Below are 20024 nucleotides of genomic sequence, written 5' to 3' on the forward strand. Positions count from 1 at the left end.
GACCGTGGGGCTTCGGGTGCCCAGAAACTTGGGGAATTTGGGGTTTATTGCCCATTTCTCTGGTGGGTTTTAGGTTTGCACCCCCCTGACTCCCCCCTCCCCGTTGCCATTTGCCTTCGGAGAAGCCGAATCCGGGGTAGGGACCAACAACACCCGAGGGGTCGGTGCTGTGCGGCTCCGTCCCGACACCGGCTGGGTCTCTGCTCGCCCCTCATCCCCCCCCTCTCCCCCCTTCCTCCTCCTCCTCCTCCTCCTCCTGGTCTCCAGAGAAGCCGATTTATAACCGGTTCTCCCTGCACCTGGGCCAGATGATGGAGATTGAGCTGGGTCACCGGGGGCCTCGCCGTGGGGGCCCCGTAATGACTCGCGGCAGATGTGAACCGCTCGCCGCTCCCGACACCGAAGGCTCCGGCGTCAACCGCCCGCGGGGGGGAACAGCCGCCGCTCCCGGAGCCCGGCGAGCCCAGAGCGCGGCCGAGCCTCGTTAACCAGCATCATTTACACCCCTAAACCAGCCCGTATCTGGAGACACCGGCACACCCAACGGCGGCACATCCCCCCGCCGCGGTTCGCCGCCTCGCCCCGTGGTTGATTTGGGGACAGGGGAGGGGGTTCAGGGGGGGTTTGTCCCCGTTCTCAGGTTGTTCCTCCTCCTGTCTTGCAGCGAGAACGAAGCGCTGTGGAGGGAAGTGGCCAGTCTGAGGCAGAAACACGCTCAGCAGCAGAAGGTTGTCAATAAGGTAAAGCCCGGCCGCGCCGGCGCTGGGAGCGGGCGGACGCGGTGAGCGCGCCGGGCGCCGGCGTGGTGCCGCAGTGTGAATCCCGCCCGGGGATCACGGTGAATCTCACAGTAATGGGAAGATTCTGGAAAGACCTGGGTGGTTTGGGGGCTGTGACTACCCTGAGCCATCCCCTCTGTGCTCGTGGTTGTGCTTTGCCGCGTGCCCTGGGCCCAGCTCTGGCGCTGCTCCGAGCTCCGGCACGTGGCGGTGATACCTGAGGAGGGAGCAAGGAGGGATTGAGAAGGGAGCGAGGAGGGATTGAGAAGAGAGTGAGGAAGGATTGAGGAGGGATCGAGGAGGGAGTGAGGAGGGATTGAGAAGGGATTGTGGAGGAATTGAGGAGCTATTGAGACGGGATTGAGGAGGGAGTGAGGAGGGAGCAAGGAAGGAGCGACGACAGAGTGAGGAGGGAGTGAGGAAGGATTGAGGAGGGAGCAAGGAGGGAATGAGGAGGGAGTGAGGAAGGATTGAGGAGGGAGCAAGGAGGGAATGAGGAGAGAGCAAGGAAGGATTGAGGAGGGAGCAAGGAGGGATTGAGGAGGGAGCAAGGAGGGATTGAGGAGGCATCAAGAAGGGATTGAGAAGGGAGTGTGGAGGGAGCAAGGAGAGATTGAGGAGGTATTGATGAGGGAGCGAGGAGGAATCAAGGAGGGAGTGAGGAAGGAGCGAGGAGAGTGAGGAAGGATTGAGGAGGGAGCAAGGAGGGTGTGAGGAAGGATTAGGAAGGGAGTGTGGAAGGACTGAGGAGAGATTGAGGAGGTGTTAAGGAGGGAGGAAGGAAGGGAGTGTGGGGGGATCGAGGAGGGAGTGAGGACCAAGCAAGGAGGGATTGAGGAGGGAGCGAGTAGGGATAGAGGAGGAGGGAGCGAGGAGAGATTGCGGAGGGAACGAGGAGGGAGTGAGGAGAGATTGAGGAGGGAACAAGGAGGGAGTGAGGAGGGATCCCTTCCCTGGGGAGGCACAGGGGGTCCCTTTCCCAATCCCCCCGCCCCATAACGCCGTGTCCTCCCCTCTCCCCGCAGCTGATCCAGTTCCTGATCTCTCTGGTGCAATCCAACCGCATCCTGGGGGTGAAGAGGAAGATGTGAGTGTGGCCTTCCTCCCCTTCCTCCCCTTCTTCCCCTTCCTCCCCTTCCTCCACCCGCGAGCGGGCCCCGGGCTGGGGGAGGGAGTAAAGGGGGAGCAGCAAAGGAGGAGCGGCAGGGTAGGGGGAGCAGCAGAGGGGGTCCCCCGCACCCCAACCCTACAGAGCCACAGTGCCAGTGGGCCCTGCGCTCACTGGGACCGTGGGAGCCTTCACATACCTCCTCCTCTTCCTCCTCCTTCTCTTCCTCCTTCTCCTCTTCCTCCTTCTCCTTCTTCTTCTCCTTCCTCTCCTTCTCCTTCTCCTTCTCCTTCTCCTTCTCCTTCTCCTTCTCCTTCTCCTTCTCCTTCTCCTTCTCCTTCTCCTTCTCCTTCTCCTTCTCCTTCTCCTTCTCCTTCTCCTTCTCCTCCTCCTCCTCCTCCTCCTCCTCCTCCTCCTCCTCCTCCTCCTCCTCCTCCTCCTCCTTCTCCTCCTCCTCCTCCTTCTCCTTCTCCTTCTCCTTCTCCTTCTCCTTCTCCTTCTCCTTCTCCTCCTCCTTCTACTTCTCCTTCCCCTCCTCCTTCTCCTCTTTCTCCAGCCAAAACCAGCTCCCCAAAAAGGGTTTGCCCCCATTCCATAACCCCCTGCAGAACCTTCCCCACCTCTTCCACCTCTTCACACTCACTGGGACCATGTGAGCCTTCTCCTCCTCCTCTTCCTCCTCCTTCTCCATTACTCTCTCCTCCTTCTCCTCCTTCTCCAGCCAAAACCAGCTCCCCAAAAAGGGTTTGCCCCTATTCCATAACCCACTGCAGACCCTTCCCCCCCTCTTCCACCCCTGACAATCCCTCTGACCCTGCTGTGGCACTGAGGGCCGGGGGGGCTCGGCGCTGCTCACCTAGTGACCCCCCCAAAACAGGAACCTCGGGGTGTCCAGATCCACCTCTTGGGGGTTCTTTTGCCCCCTGGCTCCTCATACTGGGTCAGTGTTGGGGGTTCTGGTGTCCTGGCTGGTTCAGGATGTTCCCAGGTCCAGGACGTTCCCCGGTTCGGCCCGGTACAGCCGCCATGAGCCATCCCGGCGCTGCGCTCCACCACGACTCCTTCCTGTCCCGGTGTCTCCCACCCACCACCACCAGCCCCATCCTGGGACACAGGCTCCTCCACCACCCCCAATTCCCCGTTGTGCCCCTCATCCCAGAGCTGCCCCTCCTTTTGGGCACGAGGGCGCCGCGGCAGCGCCATGTGGCACACCGCGCCGGGGCGGGCTCGGTGATCTGTAGCCAGGACAGTGTTTTATCCAGTGGTAACACCCAGGGCATGTGGAAGGGGTTTTCTGGGTCAGGAGAACGTGCTTCTCTGGCATGTGAAAGGGGCTGTGGAGAGCAGTGGAGCCCCAGCACCGCGTCTCCGGAGCCGCGTGCCACGGTGGGGGCGGAACCCTGGCACTGTGGGGCTCCCAAATCCTCTGAGGCTCCAGGTTCTGCCCCAGTGGAGCCGGTGCTGGCGGCTCCTGGTGTCCCTCCCTGGTGCCACGGGGCTGACGCCGGCCCCTCCGCAGCACCCAGACCCGGGGCCGGTTGTGCCGCAGCCCCTGGGGTGGGAGCATCGGGCTCTCCCCGGGACCCATTGGCGGTGGCGCGGTAACTCCGCCGGCGTTTGGGTGTCTCTTGCAGCCCCCTGATGTTGAACGACGGCGGTTCAGCACATTCCATGCCGAAATACAGTCGCCAGTACTCCCTGGAGCACGTCCACGGCTCGTCCCCGTACGCGGTAGGTACACCGGGGCCTCGGGGATGGGGATGGGGGCGCACGCCCCGCGCCGGCACCCGCTCTCCCTCCTTCCCAGCCGCTCCTCCCCGGCGTGGGCCAGTGTGTCTGCACGTTGCTGCCCGGCTCCTTGGTGTGTGCCACAGCCAACGGGTCCGGTATTCCGGTGATACGGAGCGATCCCGCTCAGGAGAAGCTCTGTGTCACCGTGCTGGGATGATGGAGCTGCCCAAACCACCCCTACGTGTCCAATTTGGTGATGGTAGTTCTGTCCCCTGGACTGGGGTCCCAGTACAAGGAGATGTGGGGCTGGTGGAGAGGGCTCAGAGGAGCCCCGGGGATGCTCAGGGGGCTGGAGCAGCTCCCCTACGGAGAGAGGCTGAGGGAGCTGGGCTGGGTCAGCCTGGAGAAGAGAAGGCTGTGGGGGGACCTCACTGCAGCCTCCCCGTCCCTGAAGGGACCCCAGGAACAGGAGGGGAATGGGCTTGTTAAAGGGCAGAGACTGGCAGGACAAGGGGCTGGAGTGAAGCTGGAGGAGGGAAGGGGGAGAGGAGAGACTGGGGGGAAGTTCTTTGCAGAGAGAGTGGTGAGGGGCTGGAAGGGGCTGCCCAGAGAGGGGGTGGGTGCCCCGTCCCTGGGGGTGTTCCAGGCCAGGTTGGCTGGGGCCCTGGGCACCCTTGTTGTAGCTCCAGGCCTGGAGGTTGGTGTCCCTGCCTGTGGCAGGGGGTTGGAGCTCTGGGACCCTCGGGGTCCCTCCCAGCCCAGACCAGGCTGTGGTTCCATGTCCCTCCCTCGCTGCCGCGGCTCCGGCGCCTCGCGCTCCCCGCGGCCAACGCTGTGGTTGTCATTCCAGGCTCCTTCCCCAGCCTACAGCGGCTCCAACCTCTATTCCCCGGATTCCTCAGCCAACTCCGGCCCCATCATCTCGGACGTGACGGAACTCGCCCAGTCCAGCCCCTCGGCCTCGCCCAGCGGCAGCCTCGATGACCGGTACGCGCCCGCCCCTCGCTGCCCAGAGCCCAGCGCTCCGCAGCCTTCCCAGGGAGAGGGACCCCCTGTGCCTCCCCAGGGAAGGGATCCCTCCTCCATGCCTCCTCCATCCCTCCTCAATCCCTCCTCCCTCCTCAATCCCTCATCATTCCCTGCTCACTCCCTCCTTGCTCCCTCCTCACTCCCTCCTCAATCCCTCCTCAATCCCTCCTCGTTCCCTTCTCACTCCCTCCTTGCTCCCTCCTCACTCCCTCCTCGATCCCTCCTTGCTCCCTCCTCCCTCCCTCCTCAATCCTTCATCAATCCCTCATCAATCCCTCCTCAATCCTTCCTTGATCCCTCCTCAACCCCTCCTTGATCCCTCCTCAATTCCTTCTCAATCCCTCCTCACTCCTTACTCAATCCCTCCTCGTTCCCTTCTCAATCTCTCCTTGCTCCCTTCTCGATCCCTCCTCAATCCCTCCTCAATCCCTCCTCAACTCCTTCTTCCCTCCTCACTCCCTCCTTGCTCCCTCCTCACTCCTTCATCGATCCCTCCTCAATCCTCCTCATTCCTTCCTTGATCCCTCCTCAACCCCTCCTTGATCCCTCCTCAATCCCTCCTCGTTCCCTTCTCACTCCTTCCTTGCTCCCTCCTCACTCCCTCCTTGATCCCTCCTCATTCCTTGTCAATCCCTCCTCTCTCCATCCTCAATCCCTACTTGCTCCCTTCTCGATCCCTCCTTGATCCTTCCTCGATCCCTCCTCAATTCCTCCTCAATCCCACCTCACTCCTTACTCAATCCCTCCTCGATCCCTCCTCACTCCCTCCTCAATCCCTCCTCTCTCTGTCCTCAATCCCTCCTCCTCCCTCCTTAATCCCTCCTCGATCCCTCCTCAATCCCTCCTCACTCCTTCCTCTATCCCTCCTCAATCCCACCTCTCCCTGGTGAGCCGAGCGCTCCGGACCCTTCCCAACTTCCCTTTTCCATCAGGAATCCCCCATGTGCTGGGAGACAGCGCAGCCCCCACGACCTCTGGGGTGTGGGAACCGATCCCCACTCCCCTTCCCGGGCTCCGTGGAGAGGTGGAACGGTCCCTCTGGGATACTCCCGCTCCAGCAGCCGCCATCAGGGCATATTTTGGGATGGCTGGTGGGCTCTTTCCACCTGTAATCCTGTTTGCCAAACAACACTCGCCCCTCTGCCCGTCCCGGCTCACCCGAACCTGTCCCGGTGCCGGCGCCAGCCGGGGGGGTTTCCACAAGGAATCTGTTGGTCTGTCCGCTCCGTGCAGGAGCCCAGAGCAGGGACAAGGGGAGCAAGGACAGGGGAGAGAGGACAGGGGAGGGGGGACAGGGGAGGGGGGACAGGGGGGTGAGGACAGGGGAGGGGGTTCAAGGGGAGCGAGGACAGGGGCGGGAGGACAGGGGAGTGAGGACAAGGGGAGGGAGGACAGGGGGAGGGAGGACAAGGGGAGGGAGGACAGGGGGAGGGAGGACAGGGGAGGGAGGACAAGGGGAGGGAGGACAGGGGGAGTGAGGACAAGGGCAGGGAGAGACAAGGGGAAGGAGGACAAGGGGAGGGAGGACAGAGGAGGGAGGACAAGGGGAGTGAGGACAAGGGGAGGGAGGACAGGGAGGTGAGGACAAGGGGAGTGAGGACAAGGGGAGGGAGGACAGGGAGTTGAGGACAAGGGGAGGGAGGACAGGGGGAGGGAGGACAGGGGAGGGAGGACAGGGGAGTGAGGACAAGGGGAGGGAGGACAAGGGGAGTGAGGACAGGGGAGGGAGGACAGGGGGGTGAGGACAGGGAGGACAAGGGCAGGGAGAGACAAGGGGAGGGAGGACAAGGGGAGTGAGGACAGAGGAGGGAGGACAAGGGGAGTGAGGACATGGGGATGAGGACAAGGGGAGGGAGGACAAGGGGAGGGAGGACAGGGGAGGGAGGACAGGGGGAGGGAGGACAGGGGGAGGGAGGACAGGGGAGGGAGGACAAAGGAGGGAGGACAAGGGGAGGGAGGACAGGGAGAGGGATGACAGGGGAGGGAGGACAAGGGGAGGGAGGACAAGGGGAGGGAGGACAGGGAGAGGGAGGACAGGGGAGGGAGGACAGGGGGAGGGAGGACAAGGGGAGTGAGGACAGGAGAGTGAGGACAGGAGGAGTGAGGACAGGGGGGTGAGGACAGGGCACCTGCTCCTGGCATCGGCGCGGTCAGATCCACAGGCTCTGGCGAGGGCGAGAGCCGTCCTCCGGTGCCACGGGCCCCGCGTGGCTCTACCAGCACCGGCGCTGCGGCTCCCGATGTGGCTCCTTCACCCCGCGCTGCTCCGGGAGGTCTGAGTCCCCTGGGCAAGAACCATGTTCCCGTGGCACCTCATACTCTCCCAGCTCCCAGTTCCCAGCACTGGGATTCCCCAGGGTGCCGCGGCACCGGCAGACGCTGGTTATCACCCTCGGTCCCCCCCAGCGGGGCCACCCGCCCTTAAATACTGACCGTGGGTGCGCAGAGGGACCCTCCCTTGTCCTTCCGTGGGCGCTGCGCTCTCCGGATGAGCTTCCAGATCGGGGCTGAGCATTGGGATTGGGTCTGAGGGTTGGGATCAGTGCTGAGGGTTGGGATCGGCACTGGGGATCAGGATCAGTGCTGAGCATTGGGATTGGGGCTGAGGGTTGGGATCGGTGCTGAGGGTTGGGATCAGCACTGGGAATCAGGATCAGTGCTGAGCATTGGGATTGGTGCTGAGGGTTGGGATTGGTGCTGAGGGTTGGGATCAGCACTGGGAATCAGGATCAGTGCTGAGCATTGGGATTGGTGCTGAGAGTTGGGATCGGCACTGGGGATCGGGATCAGTGCTGAGCATCAGGATTGGGGCTGAGGGTTGGGATTGGTGCTGAGGATCGGGATCAGTGCTGAGGATCAGGATCAGTGCTGAGCATTGGGATTGGGGCTGAGGGTTGGGATCGGTGCTGAGGGTTGGGATCAGCACTGGGAATCAGGATCAGTGCTGAGCATTGGGATTGGTGCTGAGAGTTGGGATCGGTACTGGGGATCAGGATCAGTGCTGAGCATCAGGATTGGGGCTGAGGGTTGGGATTGGTGCTGAGGATCGGGATCGGTGCTGAGGATCAGGATCAACGCTGAGGATCAGGATTGGTGCTGAGGGTTGGGATTGGCACTGGGGATCAAGATCAGTGCTGAGCAGTGGGATTGGTGCTGAGGGTTGGGATTGGGGCTGAGGGTTGGGGTCAGCGCTGGGGATCAGGATCAGTGCTGAGCATTGGGATTGGTGCTGAGGATCGGGATCAGTGCTGATGATCAGGATCGGTGCTGAGCATCAGGATCAATGCTGAGGATCGGGATCAGTGCTGAGGATCAGGATGGGTCCTGGGGATCAGGATCAGTGCTGAGAATCAGGATGGGTGCTGAGCATCAGGATCAGTGCTGGGGATCAGGATCAGTCCTGAGGATCGGGATCAGTCCTGAGGATCGGGATCAGTGCTGGGGATCAGGATCGGTGCTGGGGATTAGGATCAGTGCTGAGGATCAGGATCAGTGCTGAGCACCGGGATCAGTGCTGAGGATCGGGATCGGAGCCGGAATCCTTCCCGGCTCCTTCAGGCCTGGCTCTGGCTGGAGTGCGGCGCCAGCATCCGCGAGACTCCGTCCCGCCCTGGTTGGCGGGTGCGGATGGGCCAAACCCGCCCGGCGCTGGCGCTGAGCCCCCCGCTCCCTGTTGCGTTGCAGGAGCAGCCCCGTGGTGCGGATCAAGGAGGAGCCCCCCAGCCCCACCCGCAGCCCCCAGGTAGAGGAGGCCAGCCCAGGGCACCCTCCCGCTGCCGAAACGCCTCTGTCCCCCTCCACCTTCATTGACTCCATCCTGCAGGAGAACGAGCCCGGCGCCGCCACCGCTGCAGCCGGCGACAGCACCGCGCAGCCTCCGCCCCAGGAAAAGTGCCTCAGCGTCGCCTGCCTCGACAAGTAGGTGCCGTGCCGTGCCACCCCACACCATGCCATGCCGTGCCGTGCCGTGCCGTGCCATGTGCCAGGCCGTGCTGTGCCGTGCCATGCCATTCCATGCCATGCTGTGCTGTGCCATGCCATGCCATGCCATGTGCCAGGCCATGCTGTTCCATGCTGCACCATGCCATGCCGTGCCATGCCATGCTGTGCCACACTGTGCCGTGCCATGTGCCATGCTGTGCCGTGACACGCCATGCCATGCTGTGCTGTGCCATGCTGTGCCATGCCATGCCATGCCATGCAGTGCCCTGTGCTGTGCCGTGCCATGCTATGCCGTGCCATGCCACACCATGCCATGCCACGCCGTGCCATGCTGTGCCACACCATGCTGTGCCACGTCATGCTATGCCATGTGCCATGCCATGCTGGGCCATGTGCCATGCTGTGCTGTGCCATGTCATGCCATGCTGTGCCATGCCATGACGTGCCATGCCATGCCATGCCATGCAGTGCCCTGTGCCATGCCGTGCCATGCCATGCCATGCCATGCAGTGCCCTGTGCCGTGCCATGCCATGCCACACCACATCATGCTGTGCCACGCCATGCTGTGCCATGTCATGCTATGCCATGTGCCATGCCATGCTGGGCAATGTGCCATGCCATGCTGTGCTGTGCCATGACATGCTGTGTCATGCCGTGCCATGCTGTGCTGTGCCATGCTGTGCCGTGCCATTCCATGCCACACCGCACCATGCTGTGCCATGCCGTTCCATGCTGTGCCACACCATGCTGTGCCACGTCATGCTGTGCCATGTGCCGTGCCATGCTGGGCCATGTGCCACGCCATGCAGTGCCCTGTGCCACGCCCTGCCATGTGCTGTGCCGTGCCATGTTCTGTGCCATGCCATGCTGTGCCATGCCGTGTTGTGCCACTCCATGCCATGCCATCTGCCATGTCATGCTGTGCCATGCCATGCCATGCCATGCCATGCCATGCCATGCCATGCCATGCAGTGCCCTGTGCTATGCCATGCCGTGCCATGTGCTGTTCCGTGCCATGCCGTGTGCCATGCCATGCCGCGCTGTGCTGTGCCGCGCTGTGCCGTGCCACACCGGCCATCCCAGCGATCGCTCTTCTCCGATCAAGGGCTCTGACCCTTCCGGCGAGGGGATGGGGGATGGAATGGTGAGCGGGTCCCGCTGTCTGGGGTCCCTCCCCAGGCCGGCAGCGCTCCAGGGCCTTCTCCAGTGGGAGTGGGATTGGGATTCCCCTGGGATGGTCCAGGGTCGATGGGAATCCCTGCTCCATCCTCCTCCTCCCTGGGCTGAGGGGAATCCCTGCTCCATCCTCCTCCCTGTGCTGAGGGGAATCCCTGCTCCATCCTCCTCCTCCCTGGGCTGCAGGGAATCCCTGCTCCATCCTCCTCCTCCCTGAGCTGCAGGGAATCCCTGCTCCATCCTCCTCCTCCTCCTCCCTGGGCTGAGGGGAATCCCTGTTCCATCCTCCTCCTCCTCCCTGTGCTTCAAGGAATCCCTGCTCCATCCTTCTCCTCCCTGGGCTGAGGGAAATCCCTGCTCCATGCTCCTCCTCCCTGGGCTGCAGGGAATCCCTGCTCCATCCTTCTCCTCCCTGTGCTGAGGGAAATCCCTGCTCCATGCTCCTCCTCCCTGGGCTGCAGGGAATCCCTGCTCCATCCTCCTCCTCCCTGGGCTTCCCAAGAAATCCACCTCGTGGGCTCCGGCTGCGGGATGAGAGGGCACAAGACGGGGTCATACATGGGGGTCCCCATGCCGGTGACGTCCCGGTGAGGCTCCCCCGGCGCTCACCACCCACTCCCCTCTCTTCCCACCCAGGAACGAACTCAATGACCACCTGGACACCATCGACTCCAACCTGGATAACCTCCAGACCATGCTGACCACGCACGGCTTCAGTGTCGACACCACCGCGCTCTTAGACGTGAGTAGCCCCGGCTGGGGCCAGCCCGCGGCTCCCGGTGCCGGCGGATCACGGCACCCTTCCACCACGGCTTTATCCCGGAGCGTGCCTCAGTTTCCCCTCTGTTCCTGGCACTAACGGCTCCTTCCTTTGGCAGCTCTTCAGCCCTCCCATGACGGTCACAGACATGAACCTCCCGGACCTGGACAGCAGCCTTGCCAGCGTGAGTAGCCGTTCAGTCCCGATCCCGCCCCACGGCGCCGCGCCGGAGCGGAGCTCTTGCTGCTCCGCCTCGTCTGGCTGACCACAGGAAGGCTCCGACACCCCCGACAGTGAGGGATGGGGTGGGGAGAGAGCGGAACGGCGAGCCCTGCACTGGCTGGGGCTGGGGGAACCCACCAAGGGTTATCCATTGATTATCCATTGATTATCCATTGGGTTATCCATTGGGTTATCCATTGGGTTATCCATTGATTATCCATTGGATTATCCATTGAGTTATCCATTGGGTTATCCATTGATTATCCATTGAGTTATCCATGGAATTATCTACTGGGTTATCCATTGATTATCCATTGAATTATCCATTGGGTTATCCATTGATTATCCATTGGGTTATCCATTGGATTATCCATTGGTGATCCATTGAGTTATCCATTGGGTTATCCATTGAGTTATCCATTGGGTTATCCATGGAATTATCCACTGGGTTATCCATTGATTATCCATTGAATTATCCATTGAGTTATCCATTGGGTCATCCATTGATTATCCATTGGGTTATCCATTGGGTTATCCACGGGGTTATCCATGGGGTTATCCATTGAATTATCAACTGGGTCATCCATTGATTATCCATTGGGTTATCCATGGGTTATCTATTGAGTTATCCATTGGATTATCCATTGAATTAATAATTGAATTATCTATTGAATTATTAATTGAATTATCCAACAAACTATGCATTTAATTATCTATCAGGTATTCCATTGATTATCCCTTGGATTATCCATTGAATTATTAATTGGATTATCCATTGATTATCCATTGGGTTACCCATTGAATTATTAATTGAATGATTAATGGGATTAAGCACCATGTCTTCCCCTGAGCATCCCGTAGGGCGTGTGGGGCTCCCGATTCCCTGCCGAGACGCCCACGTCTCTGCTCCGGAGCCCGGAATGCCGCCCGTGGTTGGCACGACCCCCCGGCCGTGCCGTGTCACCATCACGTGCCGCCAGCACCGACCGGCACGTGGAACTCCTGGGAGGTGTTGGGAGCAGCAGGGTGGGAGTCACGGCTGCGACCGGGGAATTCCAGCCCCTCGGAGCTGCCGGGAGCCGGGTGGCAGGAGCACTGCCAGCTCCGTGCTCCGGCACCCACCCTGCTCTGCCCTGGGACTGGGATTTGGGGAAGGGGGAGGGAGAGGAACCGCGGGGTGGGCGCTGCTGAGGGGAACCCACTCCAGGTTGGACTGCAGGCTGAGCTCCAGGCTGCCTTCTCTGCCACCACCCGCCTGCTCCCTGGTGACTTGCTCTCCCGTTGCGGTCCCCGGGAGGGGATGATCCTCTCCATCCAACTCAGTTTCCCTTTGGGACCAGGTCACCAGCTGGGTGAGCAAGGGAAACCAGTCAGCATGACCAGTTTGGGTTCCAGTACAGCTCTCCAGGCCACATCCCACCATAGGACCGGCTGAAGCCGTCACACGTTGGGTGGGCAGTTGGCCAACGGTCTTGGGAATCTGGAGAGGCCCCAGTTGTCTGGAAGCTGGGAAAGGTTGTCCCAGTTGACTGGAGACTGGAAAAGGTTCTCCCAGTTGACTGGAAGCTGGCAGAGATTGTCCCAGTTGACTGGAAGCTGGCCAAGGTTCTCCCAGTTGACTGGAAGCTGGCCAAGGTTCTCCCAGTTGACTGGTCCCAGTTGACTGGAAGCTGGACTGGAAGTCCCGCCTTTGGTGCCCAACTCAGGGCTCGATAGCACAACCCTTGGACTGAGTATCCTGTGAGCATCTTCCACCCTGTCCTTGGAGCCCTCCACCCATGGTTGTCCTCTTACCCGGCTGACACAGAGCATCTCCACTGAATGGAGACCCTGAGTAGCTGTGGTGCTTGTTGTAGGGCTGGAGTTGCTGCAGCACCTCAGCTCTGAGTAGCTGTGGTGCCAGTTGTGGGGCTGGAGGAGCTGCAGTCCCTGAGCTCTGAGTAGCTGCGGTGCCTGTTGTAGGGCTGGAGGAGCTGCAGCACCTCAGCTCTGAGTAGCTGCTGTGCCAGTTGTGGGGCTGTAGGAGCTGCAGTGCCTGAGCTCTGAGTAGCTGTGGTGCCAGTTGTAGGGCAGGAGTAGCTGCAGTGCCTGAGCTCTGAGTAGCTGCTGTGCTGCCATAGGGGTTGGAGTAGCGACAGTGATCCTCCCCAGCTCAGGGGGGTCCCGATGGTCCCTACGGATCCCCCCCAGCTCAGGGGGGTCCCGATGGTCCCTACGGATCCCTCCCAGCTCAGGGGGTTCCCAATGGTCCCTACGGATCCCTCCCGGCTCAGAGGGTTCCTGATGGTCCCTATGGATACCTCCCGGCTCAGGGGGTTCCCAATGGTCCCTACAGATCCCTCCCAGCTCAGGGGGTTCCTGATGGTCCCTATGGATACCTCCTGGCTCAGGGGCTTCCCCAACGCTCTGTCCCACTCTGGATCCAGAGGGGGGACAGGATCTGGCAGTAGAACCTCTGTTCCCCATCCCAGCAGATCCCACTGAGCTTGGCCAGCTGGGACCAGTATTCCCAGCACCTCCTTCCCCCGAGGATGCTGGTTCCAGGGTGCTGGGGGAGGATCTCCTATGGATTTTGACGGGGTCTGAGGTGCTTACTGACCCCCCTGTTCCTTCTCCCCCTCCAGATCCAGGATCTCCTCACGTCCCAGGAGCAGCAGAAGCCTTCGGAGACGGAGCCCGGCACGGCGGACACAGGTACCGGGCGGCATCTCCGGGCGGCACTCGGTGGCGCCGGCATCGTGGCAGATCCTCCCGGGCAGCGGGTTCGGCTGGGAGCGCGGTGCCGGGAAAGCTCTGCTGGTGCTCAGGCTCCATGGGGGTGCTCAGGCTCCAGCACCAGTTTCCCAGCTCTGGCACGGGCTCCCCGGCTCTGGCACAGGCTGTCTGGCTCCTGCATGGGCTGCCCAGCTCTGCACAGCCTGCCCAGCTCCAGCATGGGCTGCCTGTCTCTGGCACAGACTTCCTGGCTCTGGCACAGGCTGTCTGGCTCCTGCATGGGCTGCCTGTCTCTGGCACAGACTTCCTGGCTCTGGCACAGGCTGTCTGGCTCCTGCATGGGCTGCCCAGCTCTGGCACAGGCTTCCCAGCTCTGGCACTGGCTGCCCAGCTCCTTCATGGGCTGCCCAGCTCTGGCACAGGCTTCCCAGCTCCAGCACAGGCTTCCCAGCTCTGGCACTGGCTGCCCAGCTCCAGTACAGGCTGCCCGGCTCCAGCATGGGCTCCCAGCTCCAGTACTGGCTGCCCAGCTCCTTCATGGGCTGCCCAGCTCTGGCACAGGCTTCCCAGCTCTGGCACTGGCTGCCCAGCTCCTTCATGGGCTGCCCAGCTCTGGCACAGGCTTCCCAGCTCCAGCACAGGCTTCCCAGCTCTGGCACTGGCTGCCCAGCTCCAGTACAGGCTGCCCGGCTCCAGCATGGGCTCCCAGCTCCAGTACTGGCTGCCCAGCTCCTTCATGGGCTCCCAGCTCCAGCACAGATTTCCCAGCTCTGGCACTGGCTGCCCAGCTCCAGCATGGGCTTCTCAGCACCAACACAGGCTTCCTGGCTCCAGCACAGGCTGCCCAGCTCTGACACAGGCTGCCCGGCTCTGGCACGGGCTTACTGGCTCCAGCACTGGCTGGCCAGGTCTGGCACAAGCTGTCCAGCTCTGGCACAGGCTTCCCGGCCCCAGCGGGCTTCCCAGATCCAGCATGGGCTTCCCAACTCTAGCACGGGATTCCTGCCTCTGGTCTGGAGGCAGCTCTGGCACTGGCTGCCCGGCTCTGGCACAGGCTTCCCATCTCCAGCAAAGGCTGCCCAACTCCAGCACAAGCTGTCCAGCCATGGCACAGGCTTCCCAGCTCTGGCACGGGCTGCCCGACTCTGGTATGGGCTCCCTGGCTCTGGCACAGGCTGCCCATCTCTAGGACAGGCTGCCCAGCTCTGGCTTTTCCATGATCCCAGCACTTCCATGTGCCATATCCCAGCCATCACTCCCAGTGTCCCACCAGCAGAGCGCTGAGGGATGATGACTCTTCTCCTTCCACGCCGGTTGGTGTTGGTGGTGCCGGAAAGCGCAACGCCGCCCGTGTCCTGGTGTCATCTGTGCCATGTGTGCCAGGCCTGGGAAGTGCAGTGCCACCCATGGCCCCCACCCTGGTGTCGGGTCATCTGTGCCATCCGTGCCATGCCCAGAAGGTGCAGTGCCACCCATGGCTCCCACCCTGGTGTTGGGTCATCTGTGCCATCCGTGCCATGCCCAGAAGGTGCAGTGCCACCCATGGCACCCACCCTGGTGTTGGGTCATCTGTGCCATCCGTGCCATGCCCAGAAGGTGCAGTGCCACCCATGGCACCCACCCTGGTGTTGGGTCATCTGTGCCATCCGTGCCATGCCCAGAAGGTGCAGTGCCACCCATGGCACCCACCCTGGTGTCGGGTCATCTGTGCCATCCGTGCCATGCCCAGAAAGTGCAGTGCCACCCATGGCTCCCACCCTGGTGTTGGGTCATCTGTGCCACCCGTGCCATGCCCAGAAGGTGCAGTGCCACCCATGGCTCCCACCCTGGTGTTGGGTTGCCTGTGCCACCCATCATTCCCATCGTGGCGCTGGGCCATCTGTGCCGTGCCAGGAAAGCACAGTGCCTCCCACTGCTCCCATTGCTCCCACTGCTCCCATTGCTCCCATCCCAGCATCGGGCACCTGTGCCATCTGTGCCATGCTGTGTGTGCCATGTGTGCCATGCCCACCCCGGTGTCAGGTTGTCTGTGCTATGCTGTGTGTGCCATGTGTGCCATGCTCACCCTGGTGTCAGGTTGTCTGTGCCATGCTGTGTGTGCCATGTGTGCTGTGTGTGCCAGGCTCACCCTGGTGTCAGGTTGCCTGTGCCATGCCCTGTGTGCCCTGTGTGCCGTGTGTGCCATGCCCTGAAAGTGCAACACTGCCCTTGTCCTGGTGTTGGGTCGTCTGTGCCATGTGTGCTATGCCCACCCCAGTGTCAGGTTGTCCATGCCATGCCGTGCCTGGAAGGCACAATGCCACCTGTTGCTCCCATCCTGGTGTCATGTCATGCCATGCCAACTGTGCCGTGGCTGCCATGCGCACCCCGGTGTCACGTTGTGTGTGCCATGTGTGCCATGGGTGCCATGCGTGCCGTGTGTACCATGTGTCATGTGTGCCGTGTGTGCCATGTGTGTCATGTGTGCCATGCGTGCCGTGTGTGCCATGTGTGCCATGCGTGCCGTGTGTGCTGTGTGTCATGTGTGCCATGTGTGCCGTGTGTGCCATGTGTGCCGTGTGTGCCGTGTGTGCCATGTGTCATGTGTGCCATGTGTGTCATGTGTGCCATGCGTGCCGTGTGTGCCGTGTGTGCCATGTGTCATGTGTGCCATGTGTGCCATGCGTGCCATGTGTGCCATGCGTGCCGTGTGTGCCATGTGTCATGTGTGCCGTGTGTGCCATGCATGCCATGCGTGCCATGTGTGCCATGCGTGCCATGTGTGCCGTGTGTGCCGTATGTGCTGTGCATGCCATGCATGCCATGTGTGTCATGTGCCATGCGTGCTGTGGGTGCCATGTGTGCCATGTGCTCCATGTGTGCCATGCGTGCCGTATGTGCTGTGTGTGCCCTGTGTGCCATATGTGCCGTACATGCCATGCATGCCATGTGTGTCGTGTGCCATGTGTGCCATGGGTGCCATGTGTGACATGCTGTGGGTACCGTGGGTGCCTTGTGTGCCATGCCACGCTGTGCCATGTGTGCCATGTGTGCCCTGTGTGCCATGTGTGCTGTGCTGTGCCATGTACGTGCCGTGTGTGCCATATGTGTGCCATGTGTGCTGTGCCATGCCATGTATGTGCCATATGTGTGCCATGTGTGCTGTGCCATGCCGTGTATGTGCCGTGGGTGCCATGTGTGCTGTGCCGTGCCATGTACGTGCCGTGTGTGCCCTATGTGTGCCACATGTGCAGTGCCATGCCATGTACGTGCCGTGCGTGCCCTATGTGTGCCGTGTGTGCCGCGCGGCGCTGCCCCCCGCCACAGCCTCCCCCCTCTGACTGCAGGGAAGCAGCTGGTGCACTACACGGCGCAGCCGCTCTTCCTGGTGGACTCGAGCGCCGTGGACGTGGGCGCCGGCGACCTCCCCATCTTCTTCGAGCTGGGCGAGGGGCCCTACTTCACCGACGGCGACGAGTGCGCCGAGGATCCCACCATCGCCCTCCTCGCCGGCACGGAGCCGCCCAAGCCCAAGGATCCCGCCGTCTCCTAAAGGGACGGGAAGAGGAAGAGGAAAAGGAAGAGGAAGAGGAAGGACACCAAAGGGAAACGCGGCCTCCTCGCTTACCGCCCGGGTTCCGGAAAGCTCCCGGCGCCCCCGGCTCCGTGTCCGCTCCCCCCGGCGCTGTGAGGACCCCGTTTGTCTTGCGCTTGCTGAGGTGTTTCCATCCCGCTTTAGATCCCGGTCACACGGCCGCCGGCGACGGGGAGAGGGGGCCAGGACCCCCCCACCCACCCACACACCCACCCACCCCCACACACACCCCCACACCCCCCTCGGAGGTTTGGACGGGCGCCGGCACCGCGCCGGTGACGTGGAACAGCCGCTGGTTACGCCGCGGTCGTGGTGCGTTTGGGGAGGCGGCGGTGGTGACCCCCCCCGTCCTACCCCCATCCTGGTGACAGCGTTGGGGCTGTGGGGTGGGAGTTTGGGGTTTGGGGTTTGGGAGGGGGTGTTGAATGACACCCCATCCAGGATTTGGGGTGCTCACGAATTTGGGGTGGCCTCTCCAAGGAAGGGGGTGCCCCCCCCCACCCCATCCCGGTGACAGTGTCGGGGCCACAGGGTGGGAGATGTGGGGGGTGTTGTGGGGAGGGGGGGGGTTGGATGCCACCCACCCCATCCAGGATTTGGGGTGTCACAAATTTGGGGGTATCCCCTCCTCAGAAGGGAGTTCCGTGGGGTGGGCACTTGGGGTGTTGGGAGGGGGGGGGTTTGGATGCCACCCACCCCATCCAGGATTCGGGGTGTCACGAATTTGGGGTGGCCCTTCCAAGGAAGGGGGTGCCCCCCCCCCCCCTTCCCAGTGATGCCACTGGGGCCGTGGGGTGGGAGTTTGGAGTGTGTGTGTGGGGGGGTGGGATGCCACCCCATCCAGGATTCGGGGCCCTCACGAATTTGGGGTGCCCCCCCCACCCCATTTCCCCCTTCACCACCACAACGATGGGTGAAACAAACCCTTTGCCAGCGCGGCGCCGGCGCGGACGCTCCCGGTGTGGCCTCTGCCTCACACCTCCCCCCCCCCAGTTCCCAGGGAAGGTTTTGGGGTGGGGGGGACACACACACAGAGGGGGGAAGGGCTGTGTGCCAGGGGAGGGGGTGTCTCTCCACCCCCCACCCCGCAGCTCCCCAAACCCCGGCGCTGTTCCCCCCCCACCCACCATTGCTCAGCGCGGTTCCCCCGTCCCCGGCGTGCGGCGGCGGCGGCGCCGCGGGGTCTGTACAGTTTTGGGTCTGTTCATAGGGAAATCTGTATTTTGCATTTTTACCAAGAGAAAAGGACGCCGCTTCTGTGGATGTATAAATATAAATATATAATTACATGCAGATATATGCAAATCACCCCGGCTCCCGGCTCCTCCCTCACCACTCACCAGGGCGCCGGGCTGGCACCTCCTGGGGAAGCCCGTGGCTCCACCATGGCTGCACCGTGGCTCCACCGTGGCTCCACGGCGCTGGAATTGCCCCACCACGTGTGTTTGAGTCCGTATGTCCGTGTGTCTGTGTGTCTGTCCCCATCCTTCACCAGATCCTGCACCAGGCTCCACCGTGGCTCCACCGTGGCTCCACCATGGCTCCGCGGCGCTGGAATCGCCCCACCACGTGTGTTTGAGTCCGTGTGTCTGTGTGTCCGTCTGTCCATGTGTCTGTGTGTCCATCTGTCCATGTGTCTGTGTGTCCATGTGTCCGTCTGTCTGTGTGTCCATGTGTCCGTGTGTCCGTGTGTCTGTGTGTCTGTCCATCCCTCACCAGATCTCGCACCGGGCTCCACCGTGGTTCCACCATGGCTCTGTGGCACCAGAATCACCCCACCACGTTACACCGCGTGTGTTTGAGTCCCTGTCTGTCTGTCCATGTGTCTGTGTGTCCATGTGTCCATCTGTCTATGTGTCTGTGTGTTCATGTGTCCGTGTGTCTGTCCCCATCCCTCACCAAATCCTGCACTGGGCTCCACTCTGGCTCCGTGGTGCCAGAATTACCCCACCACATCAGCTTGAGTCCATGTCTGTGTGTCCATGTATGTGTCCATGTGTCCGTCTGTCTGTGTGTCTGTGTGTCCAGGTGTTCATGTGTCTGTGTGTCCGTGTGTCTGTGTGTCCGTCTGTCCGTGTGTCTGTGTGTCTGTGTCCAGGTGTTCATGTGTCTGTGTGTCCATGTGTCTGACTGTGTGTCCTTGTGTCTGTCTGTCTGTCTGTCCATGTGTCTGTGTGTCTGTATGTCCGGGTGTCCATGTGTCTTTGTGTCCATGTGTCCATGTGTCTGTGTGTCCATGTGTCCGTGTGTCCATGTGTCTGTGTGTCTGTCCATCCCTCACCAGCTCCCACACCGGGCTCCACCGTGGTTCCACCATGGCTCTGCGGCACCGGAATCACCCCACCACGTCACACCGCGTGTGTTTGAGTCCGTGTCTGTGTGTCCGTGTGACCGTGTGTCCGTCTGTCTGTGTGTCTGTGTGTCCATGTGTCTGTCTCTCCATGTGTCCCTGTGTCTATGTGTCCGTCTGTCCGTGTGTCCATGTGTCCCTGTGTCTGTGTGTCCTTGTGTTTGTGTGTCCATCTGTCTGTGTGTCCGTCTGTCTGTGTCCGTCTGTCCGTGTGTCCAGGTGTCCGTGTGTCTGTGTGTCCGTTTGTCCGTGTCCGTGTGTCCAGGTGTCCGTGTGTCCATGTGTCTGTGTGTCCGTGTGTCCATGTGTCGGTGTGCCCGTCTGTCCATCTGTCCGTTTGTCCATGTGTTTGTCTGTCGATGCGTCCATGTTTCTGTGTGTCCCTGTGTCTGGGTGTCCATATGTCACTGTGTCCATGTGTCCGTGTGTCCATGTGTTTGTGTGTCCATGTGTCTGTGTGTCCGTGTGTCCATATGTCCATGTGTCCATTTGTTTGTGTGTCCGTGTGTCCATGTGTTTGTGTGTCCGTCTGTACGTGTGTCCAGGTGTCCATGTGTCTGTGTGTCTGTATGTCCATGTGTCCGTCTGTCCATGTGTCTGTGTGTCCGTCTGTCCATGTGTCCGTCTGTCTGTGTGT

At 61.7% G+C, this 20024-nt stretch overlaps 1 protein-coding gene across 4 annotated transcripts in view; it reads left to right on the forward strand.

Moving 5' to 3' along the window:
* Nucleotides 1-18335, forward strand: part of HSF1 (heat shock transcription factor 1) — a 51751-nt gene extending 33416 nt beyond the window's left edge. For 2 of the 4 annotated variants that reach the window (XM_084260844.1, XM_084260846.1), the window contains 10 exons: nt 665-740; nt 1805-1866; nt 3522-3618; nt 4469-4605; nt 8332-8389; nt 8471-8565; nt 10403-10508; nt 10645-10710; nt 13373-13442; nt 16790-18335. In XM_084260844.1, coding sequence (XP_084116970.1) covers nt 665-740; nt 1805-1866; nt 3522-3618; nt 4469-4605; nt 8332-8389; nt 8471-8565; nt 10403-10508; nt 10645-10710; nt 13373-13442; nt 16790-16995 — 973 coding nt within the window. In that variant the 3' untranslated portion in view covers nt 16996-18335. Of the gene's footprint in view, nt 1-664; nt 741-1804; nt 1867-3521; nt 3619-4468; nt 4606-8331; nt 8566-10402; nt 10509-10644; nt 10711-13372; nt 13443-16789 lie in introns of all 4 variants that reach the window. The other 2 variants (XM_084260843.1, XM_084260845.1) reach the window with 1 other exon arrangement.
* The last annotated feature ends 1689 nt before the right edge of the window (nt 18336-20024 follow it).

Source organism: Gallinula chloropus (genome assembly GCF_964237585.1).
Source record: "Gallinula chloropus genome assembly, chromosome: 2".
Lineage (NCBI taxonomy): Eukaryota > Metazoa > Chordata > Aves > Gruiformes > Rallidae > Gallinula > Gallinula chloropus.